Source organism: Dendropsophus ebraccatus, chromosome 12 (assembly GCF_027789765.1).
Source record: "Dendropsophus ebraccatus isolate aDenEbr1 chromosome 12, aDenEbr1.pat, whole genome shotgun sequence".
NCBI classification, from domain to species: domain Eukaryota; kingdom Metazoa; phylum Chordata; class Amphibia; order Anura; family Hylidae; genus Dendropsophus; species Dendropsophus ebraccatus.
Window position 1 is genome coordinate 35,798,616 of NC_091465.1, and position 24,783 is coordinate 35,823,398.

Consider the following 24,783-nt stretch of genomic DNA (forward strand, 5'->3'; position numbering starts at 1 on the left):
TAAAGCAAAGCAATCTGAAAGGTGCACTCGCCTGTGTGCTCTTCTTTATCTGTGAAAAGCCAGAACTCCACGGCTTTGCCCTCCAGGGTCGCTATGTCTTGGCTATATCAACTCACGTCCATATATCAAGTCCACGGGGCACAAATAAAGTGAGCGTACTTGATAGCAGGAGCTAGGGGTGGAGAGGGAGGGCTGTTTACTCATCCATACTTATAGACGTCTATAGGGACCACCTATACAGGCACACAGCATATAAATAAATCTTCTCCCCTGAGTCTCTTCCTATGGATGTCGATATGCTATTCTACAGCACTGCCATCTTTATGCACAGTATATGGCAAAAATAATAGAAATAAGTGCAGAAATGTACCTAGACACTAACACTTACAAATCCAGTGTGGCACTAAACAGGTTTATTCATATGCACAGAATAGAGAATTAATATTTTTTCTTCCAGGCAGCTGTGACAATATGTACAGTCCAGTGTTTGTTCATTGATTCATTCTCAGCTCTTCCTCTGCCCCTGTCGGTGATCAGTGGCATCAGTGGCTTCTTCCTATGGCTGCTCTGTGTAAGACACAGGACCAGTGCACTATGGTGGCGGTGACCTTGTTTGTCAGTTTTTAGTGTTTTGTTTCGTTCTTTGGCTGCTCCTTTTCTTCCTAAGTCACCTGCACTGTAGAAGACCCGTTTATAGACTCCATGATGGCCGTAAAGCGATTGCACAGGTCGTAGGGGGAGTGAGGCCGGATCTTTGGTGGCTCCTTTAACACGATGACGTCGCTGGAACAGTCCAGAAGCCGCGGAAGGAACTGCCCAAGTTTCTGCTGTAGATTATCTGTCACGCCAAGAAAAGAACGGACGTAGTTATAGTAGTTATCACCAATCTAAATGACTATAAAACAATGAAGTCTTATTATTCATACACCAGTGCATTTATATCAATGAAGCAACATGTGATCCCTTCTTATCCCATTCATTTGCACAGATCACAGGCGGTGTTTTTATAAGGTTACAACTGTACACACCAATTCCTATAGATGCCACAATTACTCTGGAGACACAAACCCTAAGTAAGCAAACTCTCAACTCGATTCACTAAAATAAAAGGATCCTGTGGATAGGGGAAAAGTTTATTTTTCCCGGAATACCCCTTTAAGTCAATAAATTTGCATTTATTACATCTTGTACATGGGTTGCTCACTGATTGCAGTACAGCCAGTGGACACATTAAATGAAATGTGGGGATCTATACTTACTAGAGATGAGCGAACCTCGAGCATGCTCGAGTCCATCCGAACCCAAACGTTCGGCATTTGATTAGCGGTGGCTGCTGAAGTTGGATAAAGCCCTAAGGCTATGTGGAAATCATGGATATAGTCATTGGCTGTATCCATGTTTTCCAGACAACCTTAGAGCTTTATCCAAGTTCAGCAGCCCCAGCTAATCAAATGCCGAACGTTCGGGTTCGAATGGACTCAAACCCGAACCTGGTTCGCTCATCTCCAAATTACTTACCTAATGTCAACTTCTAGGCCCAGACTAGACCGCCGCATAACATTAAATTAGAATTTAAAAAATGTTTCTACAGAAAGACTGACCATTTACGTCTTTGTTCGGGGTCACCAGACAAGGTATTTCTGAGATAATGTACACGACAAATTCCTACTTAAAAGATTAGAAGTGATTTTATAGTGGTGTTTGACCATAAAGATGCAGGTGCACCTGTGTGCATTGTGTAGGGGTGCTGTGAATGTGGCTGGCATAGCACAACAATAAAATAATACATATGAATTCTTCACTGTCTAATAAGTACTGCTCAGTGCTAATTTGTATCCTACCCAGCGTGCCTGAGACTCTTATGTCTGGAATTCATTGCCGGCAGAGACAGATTTCTGACAGCCCATTAATCTCGCTTCGCACGGGCTTGGAGGGACAATGTGTATTCTAATGTGCCATAAACTGAAATCGTTATGCTTTAATCTTCCTTAGGAAGAGAGGAGTGGGGGCCGTCAGTCAATAAATATGCAGGGATGTTAAAAGTGACACGGGTTATTACTGCGTCAACCGCTCGTGCAGCTGAAAAAGGGGGCGATGGTGGAGGGGAATGAAGCTGCGTGAAAGTCAAATAAGCAAAGGTCAAAGTTTTGTCTCCGCTGGCTCCTTATTCCGATGCTGCTTTCTTAGATTTTAAGCATGCAAAGTATAGATCATGTACGAGACCTCATATCACCAGATAATCTCCCAGTATTTCTGTTTTTATAAGACCGACTGCCCCGTCAACATTTTAGGATAACATACAAGGAGGACATTAAGTAGTATATCTGGCCAGACGCGGCCTACCTTAGTGGGGGTCAAGGGTTAGTGACAGATCTGCAGCAGTCATGTGGTCACCCTTTTTTTTTTTTTTTTTTTTTTTTTAAAAAGAGGTTGTTTTTGTAAACCAACAGGCCTATACATTCTGGGCAAAGAGAATACACTGGTTTATGCCTAGTGCCAGGACCGACGGGTGTGTGATTGATTATTTATTGGTTATTCAGCATTAGGGAAAGGAAAAAAAAAACATGTTTTTTTTTTCATTCTTGTGGAGTTCTGTTCCACTAAAGTGAATGGAGTTCAGCTGTAACACCATACACAACATGAGGACAGGTGTGGTTCTGTTCTGTGAAGAAAGTGGCTACTTTTATTTTCTAACCCCTGGATAACCCCTTTAATTATGTGACATGCCCCGACTCCTTTGGCCTCTCACTAGATATTACACAGTGTATGTGTTATACAAACAAATAATAAGGAAGCAGATCATACAAAGTAACACAATATCTCAGCGTGCCATCAGAATATTATCAGGTCCCATAATATAACCGTGCTAGTGTGTGTAGGTCAGACCTTACACTGCTATGTAAGGGCAAGAACATGATCACTTATAATCCTATAGGGAGCGGGAGGCAGAGACTATACCATTATTAGTATGTTAGAAATTTCATGTTTGAGACAACAGTAAAAAATAAGTAAATAATATAAATGCACTGCAAGTGGCACATTACATAAGCATGTAAAAGCACATTAGGGGATGATAAACACATCGCCTGTCTCCCCATCACACAACCATTATTAGGTCTGAATAACAGAGCGTTACTAGCTTCCAGAGCTTCGCTCATACACAGATTCTCCCATCAGTCATTCAAACCCTTAAATGACCTTTGAGAACCAAGAATACTAATGCGTAGGGGTTGAGAGCAGGTGAAGCGGATCCGTTCACAAATATGAACCTAGGGTGTTCATGGCGACAGGTAATATAAAGGGAGGAGGAATATTTGGGCCAATGTGTGCTTTGTGCTCGTCACCTATACAGGACAATGATGGACAAATATTGTTTGTTTGTTTTTTAAGTTAAGGCACATCCATGATGAGTTACAAGCTCCTATCAGATGAGTGTACATCAATACTTCAACTTGGCGATGAGAAAAGTGGAAACCATGTTGTTTAGACATTTTAAAAAATAAATAACATAAAAAAAAAGGTTTAAAATGGATCTTTTTTTTCTGCATACACAAAAATGTGGCTGACCATGTTTTTTGCATGTTAAAATGTGACATTTAAAAGATATATGGATCCGTTAAACGGAGAGCAATAATGCAGCATGAACCTAGTCTTACTTCTGGAAGAATGACCTTCAAATACACGACGACAAGGGACTCACCATCTATATCTTGGCCAAGGTATGAGCACCAGCGACTCCGCATTTCTTCAATAGCGGCTACGTCTTCCTCTGAGATCTTGTGGTGGAATATGAGATGCATGCAGGGGATGATCAGATCATTTATTATGCCGATTCCTTCCGAGATCTGCTCTTCTACACGGCTCTCAAACATTCTGGCGGCCATATCATTCAAGTCCTTTCAGAGAGGGATAAAATAGTGAGCAAAACTTTAGTCAGAGACCTTCTCTCTAAGGGCTCATGCACACTGAGCAACAGACGAGGAATATCTGCTTGAAGATTTCTGCTTGAAATTCCTCTTCTATTCTGCTCTGGCAGAACAGGAGCAGAATGCGATCAGAATTCAAGTGGAATTCGATCAGAATTCAAGTGAAATTCGATCAGAATTCAAGTGGAATTCGATCAGAATTCAAGTGGAATTCGATCAGAATTCAAGTGGAATTCGATTAGAATTCAAGTGGAATTCGATCAGAATTCAAGCAGAATGCAAGCGGAATTCAGACAGTAGAATTCTCCTTGAAGAGATCAGCTAGTTGGGAGTCTTAAGGCAATCCTCCATTGCAAAAAGTATAGGACATGCCTTGAGGTTATGTGTTTTCTCCAGTTTGTCAGTGATAGGGAAATACAATACCTATAGGTGGCAGTAAAGAGTCAATTTGTTTTGGAGAAGCACTAATGTTTTTATCATCTGTATGGGGCCAACTTATTTTGTAGCACTTTACACAGTTTATTAATTTTGGCCTTTTGTATGTATATTGTCATTAATTATTCTGAAGTAATACGCATCTAAACCTTTTATTGTTGTTTCTGCACTATAGTAAACTGTGGTTAGGGACCAAGGATCACTGAACTCTAGGGAAAGGATGGCCAAAAATACAAACTGGGCTGGAAAGAGCAAGAACATGATATGTCACACCTATAGATTATACGCTTTGTTCGCTAATGCTATGAGGATCCACAGTCATTGCACTTCATAGAGCACATCCATCACTGCAGTCATACACAACACATGAACAAAGCTTCCGTCACTTTTAGGGAAAACTAATGTCCATTTCCTTATTGTTGTATAGAATGGTGATGTCTAAGGAAGGGAGGAGTATGCGAAATCTATGCTGTGAACAAAGGCGCTCATCCCAAGTGAAGCCCACCTCTCATTGTGACATAAAACAGCCCTTTCATCTGCCTATGGGAGAAACCGCATTCATTCCTAGAATGAGAGAGCAGAGGTCACCATCCAGCCCCAGCAGATGCTACAGGATTAAATAGGGGCACGGCAGATCCTATCCTAGGGCTAAAACAGATCACAGACACCATAGGATATAAAAATATATACACATTTTATTAGCCTACAGTGCATATATAGATCTATACTTGCATTAGATACAGTAGAATGCAGTGCTGAAGTGGGTACGAGCCTGTTCACACGTGTTGTTAAGGTTTTTTTTGCCACTTATTAGGGCATATGGACATCTCTGAAGGTAGAATCCTTATCAGGCTCTTCCAGACTATATAAGCGACTATTGGGGAGGGCTGGCTACTATATGATACTATTGGGGAGGGCTGGCTATTATTTTGGACACTTGGGGGTCTGGGGCAAATTTGGTTGGGTTGGCTATTACATGGGTTGTGGTTGAAATCATATCATAGCAATTTAACATGTCATTTATCATAGTGCACAGTGCTGGGAGATGCACACCGCTGACAGTGCCAGGACCGCTGCATTCGTTTTTCAATAATTATCAAGGTTGGCCCGCGAATTTGACCAATTTTTTAATTTTGGCCCACTGTGTACTTGAGTTTGCCACCCCTGGTGTATACTATAGGAATTCATTTCAGTCTTGCGGATAGAGCTGGAGAATTACCCTTAAATACACTACTTCTGGCTCCTTCTAGCAATCAATGGGGGTAGAAAAACCCAGATCCCACAAAGCAAAGTTTTGCTACAGAATGTCAAACATTTTTGGAAGGAACGGTGCTCATTTAATGAGCCTGTCTAAATTTAGAGGAGAGAGTACATAAAGGCAATATAAGGAATACCTACCAGGAGGCACTTCCTTCTGTACAGCTCCAGCAGTTTTTCTTCCACTCCACGGTTTGCTCCTATGCTCAGGAGGGCGCTATTGCTTTGATAAGCATATACCAGATATGTAAGAGCTTCCTGACACCTGACAAAAATGAGAGATATTACTGAAGCTCTGAACTAGCTAGTGTATGTAGCTTTTCAAGTGTGTCTGCCATTAAAAAAACAACAACTTTGTTTTTTTTTAAAGAAATCAACAGGGGTTGTGATCTCAAGCAGTTTTTAAATATACAGTGGTACCTCGGTTCTCAAACTTAATTGGTTCCGGAAGACAGTTTGAAAACCGAGCAGTGTCTTCCCATAGGAAATAATGTAAATGTGATTAATTGGTTCCAGCAGCCACCAATAATTACCTACAATACTCATATATTACACTGATAAGTGCTCAGTATAATCACTATAGTACAGTACAGAACAGCACTATACTGTACAGGACATTAAACATAAGAAATGTTCATCAGAACCAGCAATTATAGTACAGTAGTCACCAACTCCTCACCCATCCTTTACTGTATAGCGTCCCCCCCCCCCCCCATCCAAGCACTGTAATGTATGGGAGATGGTGGTGCACTGCCTGTACTACTACTGCACTGTATATGCACTCCAGCAGTCTTCTACAGCACTGTACTGTATGTGAAGCCTCACCACTGCTTAACTCGCCAGGTACAACCCACCATCCACGCTCGCAAAAACGTTCAAAAACCGAGCAAAGTTCGAATTCCAAACACTACTTCTGGGTAAATTTTCGTTCGAATACCAAGCAACTAGAGTTCCAAAGCGTTTGAAAACCGAGGTATTACTGTACTCTTTATTTATTTATTTTTTTTTAATCTTCTATGTTTAGATCAATGTTATACATATGGCCAGTAGCTGACTGAACCCACCCCACCCTGCATAGAGCCCCCCATACTTACCCACTCCTGCCAGTCCCGTTGTCACTCCTCTGAGATGAGTCCGATGCCTAAAAATTTCCTAAGGGCATCAAACTCATCTCTGCTTATTTGCATAATGAGCACACAGAGGAGTCCCACTAATTTCCCCCAAACAGACCAGCAGGAGGTGGTAACTATGGGGGGGGGGGTTATCCAGTGGTGGGGTGAGTTCGGCCCGCTTTCCCAGAGTGAAAGGTTCCCTTTAAAGATAGAAAACGTAAAAATACGCAGCAAACTGAAACAGAAAAGCCCTATGCAGGGGGGAGTATAACAGTAACCCTGTACAAAGGATAGATAACAGTCAAATGATAAGATAATGATAACAAGTGATATATACCGTAACAAAAAAAACTAAAAGTTAGGAGGGGGGAGAGAGAAAGAGGGGGAGTTGGGGAAATGAGGGAGGAAAAGAGGTTAGAGTCCTACTGTGTAAAGATTAAAGTCCTAGACATGTGATAAGTTTTCATTGGTCTGGGTGTTCAGACTCCCCATGAACTCTAGAACTAGCTGGGAGAAGCGCATAGCTGAGGGTTTCTTTTCTTGGCTCACTGCATGTTTTTACAGTACATTTTTTTTTTTTTTTTTTTTTACAGGCCAACATCACCCTTTGAAGCCAGCAACAAAGAGCTGATTGGTGGCCAGTCGCTTAACGGTGATATGCTTGATCATCAGGTGCACATCTCCATGTGTAATGCGGCCGACGGCTGACAGGGGTCTTACAATTGATCTATCGATTGTTTGTGTATCTCTGGCTGCACACTTACCAAGCCTTGTGATAGACTCCCTAAATAAAAGCACTGAGCAATGAGAATTGGGACATCTCCTGCAGTGAGATGGGGAGAGAAGTGCTCAGCCAAGCTCTTCTCCCAGCTATAGTAGTAATAACAATTGGCAGGTCTGAACACCCAAGGCCACAACTGACCAAAACATTTGACTTCTCTGTTACATGTGAAGAGTTTTTTTTTTTTTAAATGACACAAGATTTAGCCTTGGTTTATTAGACTGTCACAGTGTGTCCTACTACCTGCAAATGTTGCTTAGTAGAACACAGCCATCTCCTCATGTCTGAATTCTAAGAGATACGCATGAACAAGGCCCTGCAAACAACGGTTAAGTAACTCATTCACAAATCCTCTTCTAGTAGTCGACCGCCTCCTGTTTTTGCTTTCTTACAGGCTGATTTTTTTTTTTGCTTGCACCAATCACCGGGTATTATAATCTGAGGCTAGACACAAGTGTTATTGTGCAGTGTGGCATGAAAAACTACTAGAAGCAATAGAAGAATGGTGGCAACCATTCAGACAGCACATAATACTAGTGTGCAGTACTCTGTATGTTCACATTTCTTTTTCGGGGGGGACCCCAGTGTTTCTGCCTACCCTGTTGGCTTTGATGGATAGATCTCTCATTATACCCAAACAGGAAGAGATTGATCAATCAAAGCTGGTGGGGTCATAAAGAAGCCACCGGGGATCACCACAAAGACTCATGGTTTGGCCAGCAGGCTGCATTTAGGACAGCATCTGCTGAGAGGAACACAGGAGCCGCATTTTAAAGAGAGTAATTTGTATACAATCGAAGAGTTGTAGATTTTTAAAGCAAAATTTGTTACATAGAACCAAATATTTCAAGCACCTCCAATTTCTTAAAGTGCTACTGACGTTTACATTTTTTTTTTTTTGCAGAAATCAATAGTACAGGCGATTTTAAAAAACTTTGTAATTGGGTTTGACAGTTTGACGCTCTCCCCCGTCTTCATTGTTCTCCTATGGAGAGGAGAGGGGTTGAGGGAGATGAGGCATCAAAACAGGACAACAAAGTTAATTTACAGCTACATTACTAGCTATCTCCTCTAACAGTCAGCACTGACCTCTCTGACCTCTGGATACAGGCTTTCACACAGCTCCCGCTGTGTAATCCTTTGTTCTCTGCTGTTGACTAATCTCCCTCCTCCCCCCTCCCCTCTCTATAGAACAGACAAAGCCCGACTCTGTAAAAGATTTCAGATTAGTGAGCAGTGGATGAGAGAGAGAAAGGGGGGAACCTGAGGAAAGTCTTTTTGAATGCAGATAATGGCATATTTGCCTAATAAACCCAATTACAAAGTTTCTTAAAATTGCCTGGACTATTGATCTCTGAAAAAAAAAAAAAAAAAAAAAAAAAAAAAAAATGAAACGACAGCGACACTTAAAAATCTGTTTACTCATAACAACCTGCAAATATACTGAAGCCGGCTAAGTGGTCACCATTGGTCCAGCTAAAGAAGCCCTTGATTATCTGACATGGTCCACAAAGGAATGCTCTGTTCGGCCCTGAAAAAATGTATAGTTCTACATGGTGCCAATTCAGATGATTGCAATAACTCTCTAATCCAGAGCAGAAGATGCTCTGCCTCTCATTTTTTAAGCTTACAGGTCAGGTACAATAAGATGCCAGTCAAATACAAAATTTTTATATAGAAAAAAAAAAGAATGCACTAGATGCATTTGTTCTTGTGATAAAAGACTGTGCAAAGAAAAAATGCTAATTGAACAAGAATCATGTGCATTGCTGCTTACGACTGTACGGAGGCAGGGGGTCCAGGCACAAACATGAGCCCCTGTACGCAGTGTCAAAATGCACACTATTTGCTGCTGTGGAAAATGCTAGGATTTTCCGCTACACAAAATAGCCAACAAGAGGTCACTTACTTTCCATTCTGGTACAACTCCAGCCCAGTCAGAAGGTAAACAGACACCTTGCGAAACTGACTGTAATCCTCATGCCACTTCTATACACAAAAAAAAAACAAAACAAAAAAAAAAAAAAAAAAAAACACATTTAATTTATATATTACGCAAAACCATTAGAAATTGAGCGTTTCTAAATCCAACTTATTATCTTTTTAACGTTTTTTAATGTACATGCTTTAAAAATAATCAAAAATTATGCATTCAAAGGAAAAAAATTATATATATTTGTCAAGAAAAATACAAAACAAAAATAGCCTAACAAGTAAAAAACAAACCTAAACAGTGTCTAGCCCTAAAGGACCAATATACCCCAAGACCTGAATTAGTTACTAGAACATAAAAACGTAACCTGATATTCCTTCATATCCATGTCATTTGGCCCGATCTCCTTCAGTTTTGCTCGAGCCACCTTCATAATACTTATTGATCTGGAAAAAAAGGACAAAATACTAAAGATGCAGCTATGTACAGTTATGGCTGTATAACACAAGGCCCAAATATTGTATATACTGCCGTTTCTGGTACTATACATTGGTAATAATCTGTCAACCCACAGAACATCCTCTGGCATTACTATGCAATATCTGGTGAGAGGGATTCTGTCAGGAGTCTTATTACAATGGAACTTTAGGTCCTTAGATTCTGCATGTACTATAGCTTCACATTACTTTCTACGGCTGACCACTAGATAGGTCATGTCTAATAGACAAAAAATGAAATGGAAGCACAAGAGCCCTATAAGAGGTGAACACTACTTGGTGGACCTTATACTTTAGCCTAAATGTCAGCTTATGAGTTGACAAAACTGGAAAAAAAAACCTTAAGTTAAATTTTAACCCTTGTTCCTCACCGTTCATCATAGCTCAGATTTTTATCCGCAAATTGCTCCAATAATGTTCTTTCTATTACACGTTCAGGGGCTTTGTTCTGGAAGAAATAGATCAACACATGCTGCAAGCGAGGGTCGTTGGACTGGGACGGCTGCTCCTTAGAAAGCAGGTAGAGACGGGAGTACTCCTCTCGGAATGCCTATAGACAAGTCAACATGTTAAAGGAGGCTTATTATATGAACACGAAAAGTGAAGATAAGGGATGTCCCACCAATTCCAGATTTACCAAGCTGCATACTATGTATGTATGTTTACTATTACTTAGTTTAGAATTGTTGTATTTGTAGAAGTTCAATAAAGACATGAGTGACACCATTACATCCCCACCATCGCTAGGTCGAATAGTCATTCAGGAAGTAAAAAAAAAAGTTACAAACTGCAGTGTCATGCCTGACAATCTTGTTGCCAGAGATACACTACATGGGATTAGTCTCATATTACCCAGCGGTTCAGCTCAAAGCAGAATGGCCACTGAACTATTGGCAGACACGTGGCACGGAGGCTTGGCAGGATGTAACAATTTAACAAATGTAAGGTTGCCGCTGTAGCCAGTGTCTGGCCACAATTACACATAAAGAATGAGATGTCATGTTAAAAAGTATCCAACCGGCTATGTCCCTATAGCACATGGAGTGCTGAGGATGAAGCTAATTTTCTTACCTTGATCCTTGGCCTTGTTTTCGGATATTTGTAGGTTATTTCATATGCTAATGAGGAGTACTGAGCTCAGCCTACTGAACCACCCTGGCCGGGCTGACCTGCCCCTTCTAATGAATATTGGGGCGGCACTCTGCTCTGATAATATTTGTTAGGAGGGGAGGGCTGCCCGGTGCTGAACAGTGCACCGATTGTGGTAGCCCCACCCCTAGTGCACCAACACTCCTCATTAGCATATAAAATAACCTACAAATATCCCAAAAACAGCACTAAGGATCAAGGTAAGAAAATCCTTCATCCTCAGCACCCTGTCTACTACATGAACATATGACAAGGATAAATGCAAATTACTCATGACCCTCCCCCCCCCCCCCCAACTCCAATGTGGTACCATGTAAGCCACACATATAAAGTGAACATCCTATAGAGCCCTTCAGTTTAAGCATGTGTGTTTTAGTACCTACTCAAGTTTCCCATAAAACAATAGAGTTTAGAACGCTGCATTGTACCTCTAGTATACCTCCTGGCAATGTATGAATAAACTGACAACTGGGTGTCACCATTCTCCTCGTCAACATGGTTGTCAGCGTGTAAGCATGTGTCGCATTGACAATAAGATGGTTACCACCTAGTGGTCTATATATTCTACCGTTCTAGGAAGAGATACAATTCTTTACTTCCACTAATCCGAACATTGTTTAATCCCCATTCATTACAATGTCTCATTCCTCCTCCACCGGAAATTCATACAGTGGCCGGGCTGCAACAAAAAGTAGGTGCTCTTTAATAAATCAATGGAGAACTACACTTAAAGGCCGGGTGTTTAGTGCTTCTTTGTATTCTAGTACATTAATACAGGGTATAAACAATGAAAGCCGGCAGGATTACAATGGACAGTCAGATGGTACAGTCAAACCTTTCATGAAGAATATCAGTAACTAAACAGCCTCTAATCCCACAATGGATTTCATCAATTTCCCTTCCCTGCTGTCCGCAGATGACGGAGTGACGCATTAATAGAAGATGTGCAGCGGGCGGCACATGATCCGCGGACGGCACACTTCAGTGTCTTTAGCTTCGAGGTGTAGCTACTTAATTACCGGGAGCCGGGAATGAATATGTCTGTTTGAAAACGGATTTTGAACCTCAAAGTGAAAGCTTCTTTGAAAAAGCTTCAGACATCATCTGCTACCTTTTCAGCACTGAAAACCAATTTACGTCAAGCGCAGGATGATTCTGCATGGTACAGCCTAAAATTATCTTGTTGGAACCCAAGCGGCTCTCTGCATATGCATGTGGTGACAAAAATAGATGTTCCACAAGCTCCAAAACAAATTTGCATGTTTTTGCAGATGGAACAATAGTGGCGCTGACAGTGCTTTTCACAGAACAAGAGCAGCTAAAAATTCCAAGCAAATGTAATCGCTTAAAGGTGGCATGAAGCCCACACATGTGCCAGGCTACAAAACCATACTTTTCTACCACCCTATAGAAGCCGAGAAACTTACAGACTGCACCCCCCAAGCCCCCTGACATCTAGGTAGAGTCCAATTGCCGCTCAGCTGGAGGAAAGATATTCAAGGTTTGTTTGCATCTGTACAAGAACTTAGAGGGAAAGACTGATTTACAACAAAGTGAAATCTATTAAAGCAATCTTACATTGTAATGTGTATCATTTGTATCAGCAACCTCACTGGCTTGGCCAAAGGTTTTGCTTGCTTTATTCTGGTGCTTCTCTTAGTACAAAACATACAAGTATCATGAGTACAGTCATCTGCCCAAGGCAACTAAGCAGGAACATTTCCTTAAAGGAGAAGTCCGGCCAAAATTTATTTTTTTATATGTTATTACTTATGGAAAGTTATACAATTTTCTAATGTACATTAATTATGGGAAATGCTCATATACTGCTATTTCCCTTAATTTAGTGTATCAGGAAGTGTTAGAATTCTCTCAAAAGCATTGACGTCACGACGAGTGGTGTAATTCCTATGGAGTGTCCAGCAGGGAGCACTCTAAATATAGAAGTCAATGAGTACCGTTGACTTCTATATATAGTGCGCCCCTGCTGGACACTCCATTGGAATTACAATGGATGTGTGTATGTAATGTAATGTTATGCACTGTACTTTGCGATTGAATACATTTATGGAATACTTTGGGGAGCAAGTGTCCTTGCTCCCTAAAGTATCCCATAAATGTAATCAATAAATACATTTGCTTAGCACCGAGCAGGGATGGAGAGAAGTGCCATCTACCTCCCCCCTCCCTGCTCGGGGCTGGGAACATATACAAAGTACTACTCCCCCATTATATGCAGACAATGGGGGAGTAGTACCTGTGATATCTATCGCCGCCCGCTCCGCCGCCGCTCATAGAAGTGCCGCCCGCTCCGCCGCGGCTCACAGAAGTGCCCCCTCCTCCTCCCGGTTTCAAACACTATGGCCCCGCTGACTCCCCGCAGCCCGCGCCGCTCCTCACACTATCCGGCCGGCCGCCGCTCTCTGCTCCTGCAGGCCGGCTGCGTCAGCCCTCACCCACCCGCCTGCAGGAGCAGAGAGCGGCGGCCGGCCGGATAGTGTGAGGAGCGTCGTGGGCGGTGGGGAGTCAGCGGCGGGGAGTCAGCGGGGCCATAGTGTTTGAAACCGGGAGGAGGAGGGAGAGGGGAGGAGGAGGGGGGGGGCACTTCTGTGAGCGGCGGCGGAGCGGGCGGCACTTCTATGAGCGGCGGCGGAGCGGGCGGCACTTCTATGAGCGGCGGCGGAGCGGGCGGCACTTCTATGAGCGGCGGCGGAGCGGGCGGCACTTCTATGAGCGGCGGCGGAGCGGGCGGCACTTCTATGAGCGGCGGCGGAGCGGGCGGCACTTCTATGAGCGGCGGCGGAGCGGGCGGCACTTCTATGAGCGGCGGCGGAGCGGGCGGCACTTCTATGAGCGGCGGCACGGGCGTCGATAGATAGCACAGGTACTACTCCCCCATTATCTGCAGATAATGGGGGAGTAGTACTTTGTATATGTGCCCAGCACCGAGCAGGGAGGGAGGGAGGAGGTAGATGGCACTTCTCTCCCTCCCTGCTCGGTGCCCTGCAAATGTATTTATTGAATACATTTATGGGATACTTTGGGGAGCAAGGACACTTGCTCCCCAAAGTATTGCATAAATGTATTCAATCGCAAAGTACAGTGCATAACATTACATTACATACACACATCCATTGTAATTCCAATGGAGTGTCCAGCAGGGGCGCACTATATATAGAAGTCAACGGTACTCATTGACTTCTATATATAGTGCGCCCCCCTGCTGGATACTCCATAGGAATTACACCATTCGTCGTGACGTCACTGCTTTTGAGAGAATTCTAACACTTCCTGATACACTAAATTAAGGGAAATAGCAGTATATGAGCATTTCCCATAATTAATGTACATTAGAAAATTGTATAACTTTCCATAAGTAATAACATATAAAAAATTAATTTTGGCCGGACTTCTCCTTTAAAGGGGATGTGTCGCCTAGGTTTTTTTTTTTTTTTTTTTCCTGATGATTGAAATGGATCTCTCAACAGAAAAAAACAGGCTAAATAACCACATGGATAGAGAGAGATTAGGATGCCAGGCAAATCTTTATAATCTCCATAGTCTTTTCTGGATCGGAGATATAAGGGGTCATTCACACATTCTGTGCTATGGAATGGACCTCAGAATTCCCAGCCTCCTCATTCATGAGGATGCCGTGAGCTCTGAAACAGTTTAACCCTTTAAGGACATGGCCCATTTTCGTTTTTACGTTTTCGGTTTTTCCTCCTTGTGTTTAAAAGGTCATAGCACTTGCATTTTTCCACCTAGAAACCCACATGACCCCTTATTTCTTGCGTCACTAATTGTACTTTGCAAATTACAGGCTGAATTTTTGCATAAAGTACACTGCGAAACCAGAAAAAAATTCAAAGTGTGGTGAAATTGAAAAAAAAAACGCATTTCTTTTATTTGGGGGAAATGTGTTTTTACGCCATTCGCCCTGGGGTAAAACTGACTTGTTATGCATGTTCCTCAAGTCGTTACGATTAAAACGATATGTAACATGTATAACTTATATTGTATCTGATGGCTTGTAAAAAATTCAAACCGTTGTTAACCAATATACATTCCTTAAAATCGCTCCATTCCCAGGCTTATAGCGCTTTTATCCTTTGGTCTATGGGGCTGTGCGAGGTGTCATTTTTTGCGCCATGATGTGATCTTTCTATCGGTACCTTGATTGCGCATATACGACTTTTTGATCGCTTTTTATTACATTTTTTCTGGATTTGATGCGACCAAAAATGCGCAATTTTGCACTTTGGGATTTTTTTTGCGCTGACGCCGTTTACCGTACGAGATCAGGAATGTGATTAATTAATAGTTCGGGCGATTACGCACGCGGCGATACCAAACATGTTTATTTATTTATTTGTTTACTTTTATTTAAAACCTGGGGAAAGGGGGGTGATTCAGACTTTTATTAGGGGAGGGGGATTTTTACTATTAACAACACGTTTTTTTTTTTTTTTACACATATACTAGAAGCCCCCCTGGGGGACTTCTAGTATATACACTTTGATCTCTCATAGAGATCTCTGCAGCATAGATATGCTGCAGAGATCCATGAGATCGGCACTCGTTTGCTTTCGGCTGCTGCAGCCGGAAACAAACGAGTGCCGAGCCGAGGACGGCGCCATCTTGGACGCGTCCCCGGCCGGCATCAGTAACGGAGATCGCTCCTCCGGGACAAGGTCCCGGAGGAGCGATCTCCCCCACTAGACACCAGGGAAACGTTGCCTCCGGTAATCGGAGGCAGCTGTCAACTTTGACAGCTGCCTCCGATTAGCTAATTAGCGGGCACGGCGATCGGACCGTGCCCGCTAATAGCGGCGGTCCCGGGCTACACGCGGCACCCGGGATCGCGGCACTTCAAAGCGGGGCCGCCGCGCGGCCCCGCTTTGAAGTGCTAATGAGGACATAGGACGTACCGGTACGTCCTATGTCCTTAAGAGGTTAAAGGAGTTATTCAGCAAAACAAAACCATGGCTGCTTTCTTTCAGAGACAGCACCACTTGTCTCCAGTTCAGGTGCAGTTTGCAATTAAGCTCCATTCACTTCAATGGAATCGAGTTATAAAACCCCACCCAACCTGTAGACAAGTGTAGTGGTGCGATCTCTGGAAGCAAGTGGCCATGTTTTTGTAGCACTGGATAACCCCTTTAAAGGGGTTATCCAGCGCTACAAAAACATGGCCACTTTTCCCCCTACTGTTGTCTCCAGTTCAGGTGCGGTTTGCAATTAAGCTCCATTTACTTCAATGGAACGGAGTTTCAAAGCCCCACCCAAACTGGAGACAACAGTAGAGGGAAAGTGGCCATGTTTTGTAGCGCTGGATAACCCCTTTAAGGTAAAGAAGGCTCAAATGCCCAGGGGGTGTTATAAAGTTCAGTGCACGAAACATGGACATAAGTCAAACAATCCTCTTAAAAATGGACAGCGCTATATGTTACCATACAATAGAGCCACACAGCTACTGACTGGTGCACATACACAAAGTAAAGGGAATAGGTCATCTCCATCTCTTTTTACTATTAAACCATAGAGCCATGCATATTTTGTTTTATTCTAAGCTTTATTAAAGTGGTGCTCCAGGGAAAAGAAAACATTTTTTTAAATCAACTGGTGTCAGAAAAATAAAATGTGTAAATTACTTAAATCTAAAAAAAAGAAACATCCCGGAGGAGCGATCTCCCCCACTAGACACCAGGGAACGTCTGCATCCGGTAATTGGAGGCAGCTGTCAACTTTGACTACACGCAGCACCCAGGTTTGCGGCGGTTCAGATCGCCCCCGTTCTGAACACCTCCTGGGGACATATGACATACGGGTACATCATATGTCCCTAAGAGGTTAAAGTTTAACTGTCGTTTAAATTTTTCTTTGCAGAAATCAATAGTACAGGCGATTTTAAGAAACTTTGTAATTGGGTTTATTAGGCGAAAAATGCACTTTTATCATGAAAAAGCAGTTTGAAGCTCTCCCCCCGTCTTCATGGTTCACTATGGAGGGGAGGAGGGAGATGAGGCACCAAAACAGGACAACAAAGAGTTAATTTACAGCTACATCGCCAGGCTCTCTCCTCTGAATTCAGCACTGACCTCTCTGACCTCTAAATCCCAGCTTTCACACAGGTCCCGCTGTGCAATCCTAATCTCCCTCCTCCCCTCTCCATAGAGCAGACAGGGCCTGACTGATGTAAGAGTCAAGATTTCCTGATAATGAGCAGTGAAAGAGAGAGAGAGGAGGGAGGGCATGAGGAAAGTGTTTTTGAATGCAGATAATGGCATATTTGCCTAATAAACCCAAATACATAGTTTCTTAAAATTGCCTGTGCTATTGATTTCTGCAAAAAACAAAACAAAATGACAGCGACACTTAAAGCTTTTTTCCTCTTAAGCATCTATAGAGATTGTATGTAATAGGCCACCAAATACCCATCATAGCCAATTCTGATCTCTCTATGTAACGGATGTGGCTATTTGTCTTCGGCAGGTAACAGCATGGGTGAAGGTTTTGTACTGAAATGGCGTTCAATTGATTTTAGCACAACCAAGATCACACACTAAAAATGCACTATTTTTATCATAAGAGCAATACAGCAATGACCTGTGTACAAGTGGTTTACTAATGTAATAACTAATAAAAAGGGCCCATATAGTTTAGGCTGGTCAAGGCCAAAATCTGCAGCGTCTCAATGCTATTCACTATTAACTTAGTATTTTGGCAAGTCAATAGTTTATGTTTTTGCGTTCTCCCCGCTTTAATCTGCGCTCATCGCTCAGCTGGCACATCTAGAACATGATAGGCCAAATATGCTAATTCAATGAGGGAAATGTCCTGGAGCACAGAAAAAAAAGACTGGTGCTACCACTGTGTTATAGAGAATGAGAAAACCTTTCTGTCTTAAACACAGCCAACACATTGTTCTATGCCAGCACAATCGCAGCTTTATGTCTGAATGCCTGGTGTTTGTTTTATGCAGATCAATAATCTACAGCATCCAATGATGTCCACCCAAGCATACCTTACACCAGCCGCAATGGATTCAGGCTAAACTACTGACTATCATTCCAGTTCTCAAAAGTTTAGACTTCACAATAGGTGAATGTGCAAGTTTATATAAGGTCTGGTTCACATTTTTTGGTTTGTTTCCGTATACTGGGGAAAGCTCACAACACTTATGTTAAAAAGAACCTATGGGGTCTTCCAAAATCATCATCTGTGTGATGTTGCTGTTCAACAGATGCTTTATTGAGCAGTACCAAGACTGTTCACGGGGCGGTCACCACTGCTTGGTTCCCAACTGGACAAGTGTTCAGGTTCAGGGGAGATTTAGCAAGAAGTAGTCGCCATTAACAACCGATCAGACTTCCCCTTCAATAACCTGATGGGCTGCCATATGCAACTGCTTCACTTTTCCCATGCACAAGGTGAACCACAGACACAACACTAAGATGAATCCCATCACAACACTAATAAAAACGGACGCTGGTTGACCTCAGGGAGATTAACCAAACCACCGCAGAGACACCATCACATGTCTCGACGTCAGTGTATCTAGGACATTGCCCCCTGGGAAATCAAACATACAAAAATACTGTGGAGACACCATCACGTGTTTCTCAACGTCACTGAGCTGGCCAGACCTTCAACCAGGAAGGGACAACTAAGCCAAGGAATGTCTCCAGTCAAGGAAACCACCCAAGCAAGGTATCCATCCAGACAGCTATTTCGAGAAAATGTCCTAGATACACTGACGTTGAGACATATGTTGGTGTCTCTGCGGTGTTTTGGTTTATCTCCCTGAGGTCAACCAGCGTCCTTTTGCATGCACTTACAAGGCATTGCTTCCCCTAACCAGAATCCTACTCCAAACTGATGAGTGGCAAACACCCCGAAACAGCTGTCTGTGGATGGATACCTTGCTTGGGTGGTTTCCTTGACTGGAGACATTCCTTGGTTTGGTTGTTCCTTCCCAGAGGAAGGTCTGGCTAGCTCACTGACGTTGAGAAACACATGTTGGTGTCTCCACAGTATTTTAGCATATTCAACACTAATAAAAACCACTTGTTCTGGTTAGTTTACATCAGCTCATATCGATAGCAGCACACATTAGTATTCACGGCAAAGTATTATTGTGTCCACAACGTGAGCTCCCAGCTTGTTAGCACACAGCAAACCTTAGGATACCTTAACAAGCCCTGCTTCAGGCCCATCACGATCAAAAACCTGGCGTGCTTTAAGTATGGCCAGGATGACACCTTGCATGGCAGGGTTCAGCATAGTCTAGCACCACAGACAAATAAAAAGGAGAAAATAAAGAGATATCAGGATGTGAAGGATGAAAATGTAAGGAAGCCATTAGAGAACACAGGAATAGTTACTGCAGTGTTAGTATCCCAAACCAGCAGCTTATGTTGCTGAATTAACAATGTGTTATAGTCTCAGGCAACACTGCACCGAAGACAAGGATTGTAATTGAAATAAGTATCATCATTACCCATTACAAAATGTATGTGCCAAGCAGTCATGTGTTAAAAAGCTGACCCTACTGTGTGACAAATGAATAGAGTTGAGCTCTCATGCTCTGTACCTCCTCATTATATCCATCAGCATCCGATCTAACAAGTATCTTTCCCACAGTGGGGATCTCCACTTCGGAAAGCTGGGAGCTGGGCTGCTGCTCCTTCTCCCCTGTTTGATTAGAGAGGACGGGTTCGGGCGGACTGGCCTCCTCTGGCTCGGGATTTGTCGGCTATGACAGCGGAAAGGGAAAGTGTAAAAAAAGGATGGGTAGGAAGGATAGTCAACAGAATAGAGGAACAGCACAGAAAGACAACAAGAACAGATGACAGGGGAAGGGGAATGCAGGTTATCCAGGACTAGAGGGGAACGAATCTCAAGCATGCACAGGTTTGTACGAACCCTTTGAATACTAATAATAATAATAAAAGTAAAGGCCCTATTCTGACGACAGATCTAGGGAGTCCTGGAGAACATGGATACAGCCATAGGTAGTACTAATGTCCCAGACCCACCCACCTGCTACCTACTCACTTAGTAAATGAGCTTAGTAAATGATCTCTATTTAATAAGAGATACAGAGAACAGATGACAGGGAAGGTGAATGCAGAATATCCAGAATTGTTTGGTACTGTTGGCTGTAACATTTCCACTATACCATAACTACCCAACAACCCAATATTTCCACACCCAACTAGTAGCTCAGGCCCCTATGTGGCTGACCAAGGCAGCCCCGGGTGCAAAACGCACTGGCAAGTGGCATTACTGCAGTCAGACCCTAAGATAAGTACCAAGTGGAATGGCATAATACTGACATACTTATTAGCAGTATTTGCAAATTTAGTATTTCTTGTCTTATTATAAATAATGTATATTTCCTCCATTGTCTGAACAGAAGGAGGCCCCAGCAACAAACAAAGATAAACCTGGCTCACAAGGAACAAAAGCTTTGGGACCTGTGCTGTAAGGGTGGGTTTATACTGAGGAATTCTCACGTGTAATGTCCGCGTTGTTCCGCTGTCTGTCCGCGCACCTATGGAGCACCGGCTCCATAGACACCATTCTATGGGCCGGCGTATTCCGCTATCCGCACTTCTTTCGGCGGATAGCGGGATACGCAGGCCCATAGAACGGTGTCTATGGAGCCGGCGGAAAGGCGCGCGGACAGACAGCGGAAGTCCGCGGACATTACCCGCGAGAATTCCTCAGTATGAACCCACCCTAACAGAGTATAAGTTTCTGAGTTGGCTCTGCCCTTAAAGGGTTTTCAAGCTAACATGGTGGATGGCTCATCCTCAGGAGAGACCATTAACCACTGACTGACGGGGGCGCCAATCAGCAGTTCACCCCCCGCACTTTATTTGTACATTCATGAATGAGAGCGGAGCCTCAGTAACCTGGTGCCAACACTACACAGTTTTGGCACTTTGTTGAATCTATGGTCTACGACTAGGCCAATAATCACACTGGCCCAGAAAACCCCATTAAACAGGCTACAACCATTTTATTTGCAGGCTACTGGCATGTTGTCTTTCCCAAACTTTACTTTATAATTTAATATTTTACAAGGTGATGGAGGTAGCTATAGAACTCTATAGGGAAAGACCAAGGTCTTCCAAGCAAGCCCCTATCAGTGTAACATAGGCGGTACTACTGTACCAAACTCACCTGCATGCTGACAACCCACCCACCACATGGGAGCAACAAAGATTCACCTAGTAAATGAATGGGTTCTATTTATTAAAAACTAATGGACAGCATTCAAAGTATGTCAGTAGTGACAGTGAATACACCAGACAAGGCACAGGTAGCTAGTAACATCTGGACTACTATACTTGTAATTGACCAACTTTTACCTCTTCTAGTGCAGCCTCCACTCCATTTTTCTCATAGGACTCAGCAGTTTTGGTAATGGCAAGAGCAGTCTGTTCTTTGGTGATCATGGCATGTTCTGATGACAAGGATCTATTGAAGTCCCCACAACACAGGGCTGTGCCTACAAGGTTGGTGAAAATAGACTATAAACTAAGACCGAAGAGACTAGTGGAGACTACTGGATAAGATGTGCAGAACATCTGGAAACAAAAGGATCTGAATGACAGGTTTACTAGTGAAGCCAAGCTAGCTACACCCATAGTTCACACCACCCTACTAGGTACATTTTCCTTTGTTTTTGCACTATATGAACAGCTGACCATTAAGAGACAATTACATGATATATGGAGATTTATTCTGAAATAGTCTTAGAAAATAATGTTCCAATAAAAATACAGTCCCTACCTACTGTCATTCTAGTAGGAACATCTAAGGAGGCAATACTTACCATCACACAAGCCCTCCTCTTCCGAGGTCACCACAGGCTCTCTCTGTGGGATCTTGCAGGAGTGGGCCTCCTCCCATTCCTCCACATCGTGATCAAACCTTCGGTTGTCATCTATAATGAAGTGTGCCAGGGCCGGAGGAAGACTGCTGATTTTATCCTCCAGTTGTCCTGTTTCATGGTCTGTATAATCAGTTGGAAGAAATATCATCAAAATAGCATCCTACATTAAGCTGCCCATTAACAGATGAAAGTTGGCTGAACATGGAGATTTCTCAGGAAATTAAAGGTCTTAAAGGGAAACTATCAGCAGGTTAAAAGCATTTAGCCCGCTGTTATGTCCCTAGAGCGTGCTGCAGATGAAGGCAAGTTTCTTACATTCATCCTCTGTGTCTTTTCATGATAGTAGGAGTTTATTACCTATGCTATTTAGGTGTTTTGGTGCCCTGGGGGCGGGACTACCACCTTCAGTGCACTGATCCACCCTGTGCCAACTGCTGGGTTGAAATTCCTTTAGGGTATAAACCCACACACCGTATATGCAGCAGATATGCAACAAATACGCAGCAGATTTGTTGGTACAGATTTGATGCTGTGTTCAGTTATTTAAATCTAATCTGCTGCGATTTTGCTGCGAGTTTGCTGCGAGTTTGCTGCGTATCGCAGCAGTAAATACGCTGCATATACGGTGTGTGGGTTTATACCCTTAAGGGGTGGGGGCAGATCAGTGTAGTTTAGATTCTTCTAACCTGCTGATACAATATGCTAAACAGGATTTAGCATATTGCGGTCACTGACAACTAAATGAAAGGCAATATAAGTATCCTTTTCTCAAGAGCTATGCAACATTGTCAACACTGTTCAAGGTGACAGGTTCACTTTAACCCCTTAAGGACGGAGCTCAAAATGGCCTTAAGGACCGGACCAAATTTCAGGAATATGACCTGTGTCACTTTACCCATTAATAACTTCGGGATGCTTCTACCTATCCGGCTGATTCTGAGATTGTTTTCTCGTGACATGTTATACTCTATATATTTTTGGTAAATTTGAGTCGATACTTGTAGCCTATCTTTATGAAAAAACCCAAAATAACGTGAAAAATTGTGAAAAGTTGCATTTTTCTAACTTTGAAATTTTCTGCTTGCAAGGAAAATGGTTATGCCACATAAATTAGATATGAAATAGCATTAGCATTATGTCTACTTTATGTTGGCGGCATTTATTAAACTTGCCTTAAATTTTTTAAGACAATGGAAAGCTTCAAACTTTAGCAGCATTTTTCCAAATTTTCGCAAGAATTTTAAAATCTGATTTTGCACGGGACCAGTTCACATTCGAAGTGGATTTGAGGGGACTTTATGTTATGAAGCCCCACAAAGCACCCCATTTCAGAAACTGCACCCCCCAAACTGTTCAAAATCAATTCCAGAAAGTTTTTTAACTCTTTAGGTGAGTCACAGAAATAAAAGCTAAGTATGTAAGAAAATTGAAAATTTCAATTTTCTTTTCAGAAATTATATTGTGATACAATATCTTTCATAATAGAAAACCTATTTCCAGAGAAATGCACCACAATTTTTATTGCCCCGTTTCCGCAGTTTATAGAAATATATGATATGTGGCCCTATTGCGCTATTTGACGCAATCACAAGCCTCAGATACAAAGGAGCGCCTAGGGAATTTTGAAGACTCTATTACAATTAACCAATTTTCAAAGTACCACTTCTGGTTGGCAGAGGCTCTGGGGTGCCAAAACCTAACAAACACCCCTAAAGAGACCCCATTATGGAAACTAAACCCCTCGAGGAATGTAACAAGAAGTATCCTGAGCATATGGACCCCACTGGTGACAAACACAAATGTGGAACAATGTGCTGGGAAAATTAAAAATAATTTTTTTTTACACTAAAACGTTAGTGTAACTTTGAATTTTTCATGTTCACAAGGGGTTAAAAGAAAAAATGAACGCCTAATCATGTAGAGCAATTTCCCCCGATTGTAGGAGTACCCCACATGTGGACACAAAGTGCAAAGCCGATGCACGGAAAGCCTCCAAAGGGAAGGAGCGCAATTTGGATTTTGGAAGCTGGATTTGGCCAGAATGGAGGACAAAAGCCATGTCGGGTTCGAAGAGCCCCCGTGCTGCCAAAACAAAACTTGAACCCCCCACAAGTGACCCCATTATGGAAAGTACACCCCTCAAGGAATGTAACAAGGGGTAAAGTGGGCATATGGACCCCACTGGTGACAGGCACAATGTGCCATGAAAATGAAAAATTGAATTTTTTTTTACACTAAAACTTGGTCTAGCCTTAAATTTTTGAGGTTCACAAGGGGTTAAAAGAAAAAAAAACACATAAGACTTGTAGAACAATTTCCCCCGAGTACAAAAATACCCCACATGGGGGCATATTGTGCCATGACTGCGCAGGACATGCCTCCAAAAGGAAGGTGCACCATTTGTCTTTTGGAAGCTGGATTTTGCCAGAAAGGAGGACGGAGGTCATGTTGGGTTTACAAAGCCTCAGTGCTGCCAAAACAATAGAAACCCCCCACAAGTGACCCCTCAAGGAATCTAACCAGGGGTATAGTGGGCATATGGACGCCATTGGTGACAGGCCCAAATGTGGAACAATATGATGTGAAAATGAAAAATTTTATTTTTTACACTAAAATGTTGGTGTAACTTTGAATTTTTCATGTTCACAAGGGGTTAAAAGAAAAAATAAACCCCTAATCATGTAGAGCAATTTCCCCTGATTACAGGGGTACCCCACATGTGGACACAAAGTGCAAAGGCGGTGCACAGAAAGCCTCCAAAGGGAAGGAGCGCAATTTGGATTT

The 24,783-nt window shown here is 42.7% G+C and overlaps 1 protein-coding gene across 6 annotated transcripts in view; it reads right to left on the reverse strand.

Annotated features, from left to right (window-relative positions):
* Nucleotides 1–544: 544 nt before the first annotated feature.
* USP28 (ubiquitin specific peptidase 28) overlaps nt 545–24,783 on the reverse strand; it is a 59,422-nt gene continuing 35,183 nt past the window's right edge. For 4 of the 6 annotated variants that reach the window (XM_069948657.1, XM_069948653.1, XM_069948652.1 and 1 more), the window contains 10 exons: nt 21,940–22,119; nt 21,473–21,612; nt 19,687–19,848; nt 19,284–19,379; nt 10,313–10,491; nt 9,812–9,890; nt 9,421–9,500; nt 5,760–5,883; nt 3,701–3,896; nt 545–838 (listed from right to left, as the gene is read on the reverse strand). In XM_069948657.1, coding sequence (XP_069804758.1) covers nt 663–838; nt 3,701–3,896; nt 5,760–5,883; nt 9,421–9,500; nt 9,812–9,890; nt 10,313–10,491; nt 19,284–19,379; nt 19,687–19,848; nt 21,473–21,612; nt 21,940–22,119 — 1,412 coding nt within the window. In that variant the 3' untranslated portion in view covers nt 545–662. The remainder of the gene's footprint in view (nt 839–3,700; nt 3,897–5,759; nt 5,884–9,420; nt 9,501–9,811; nt 9,891–10,312; nt 10,492–19,283; nt 19,380–19,686; nt 19,849–21,472; nt 21,613–21,939; nt 22,120–24,783) is intronic. The other 2 variants (XM_069948655.1, XM_069948656.1) reach the window with 2 other exon arrangements.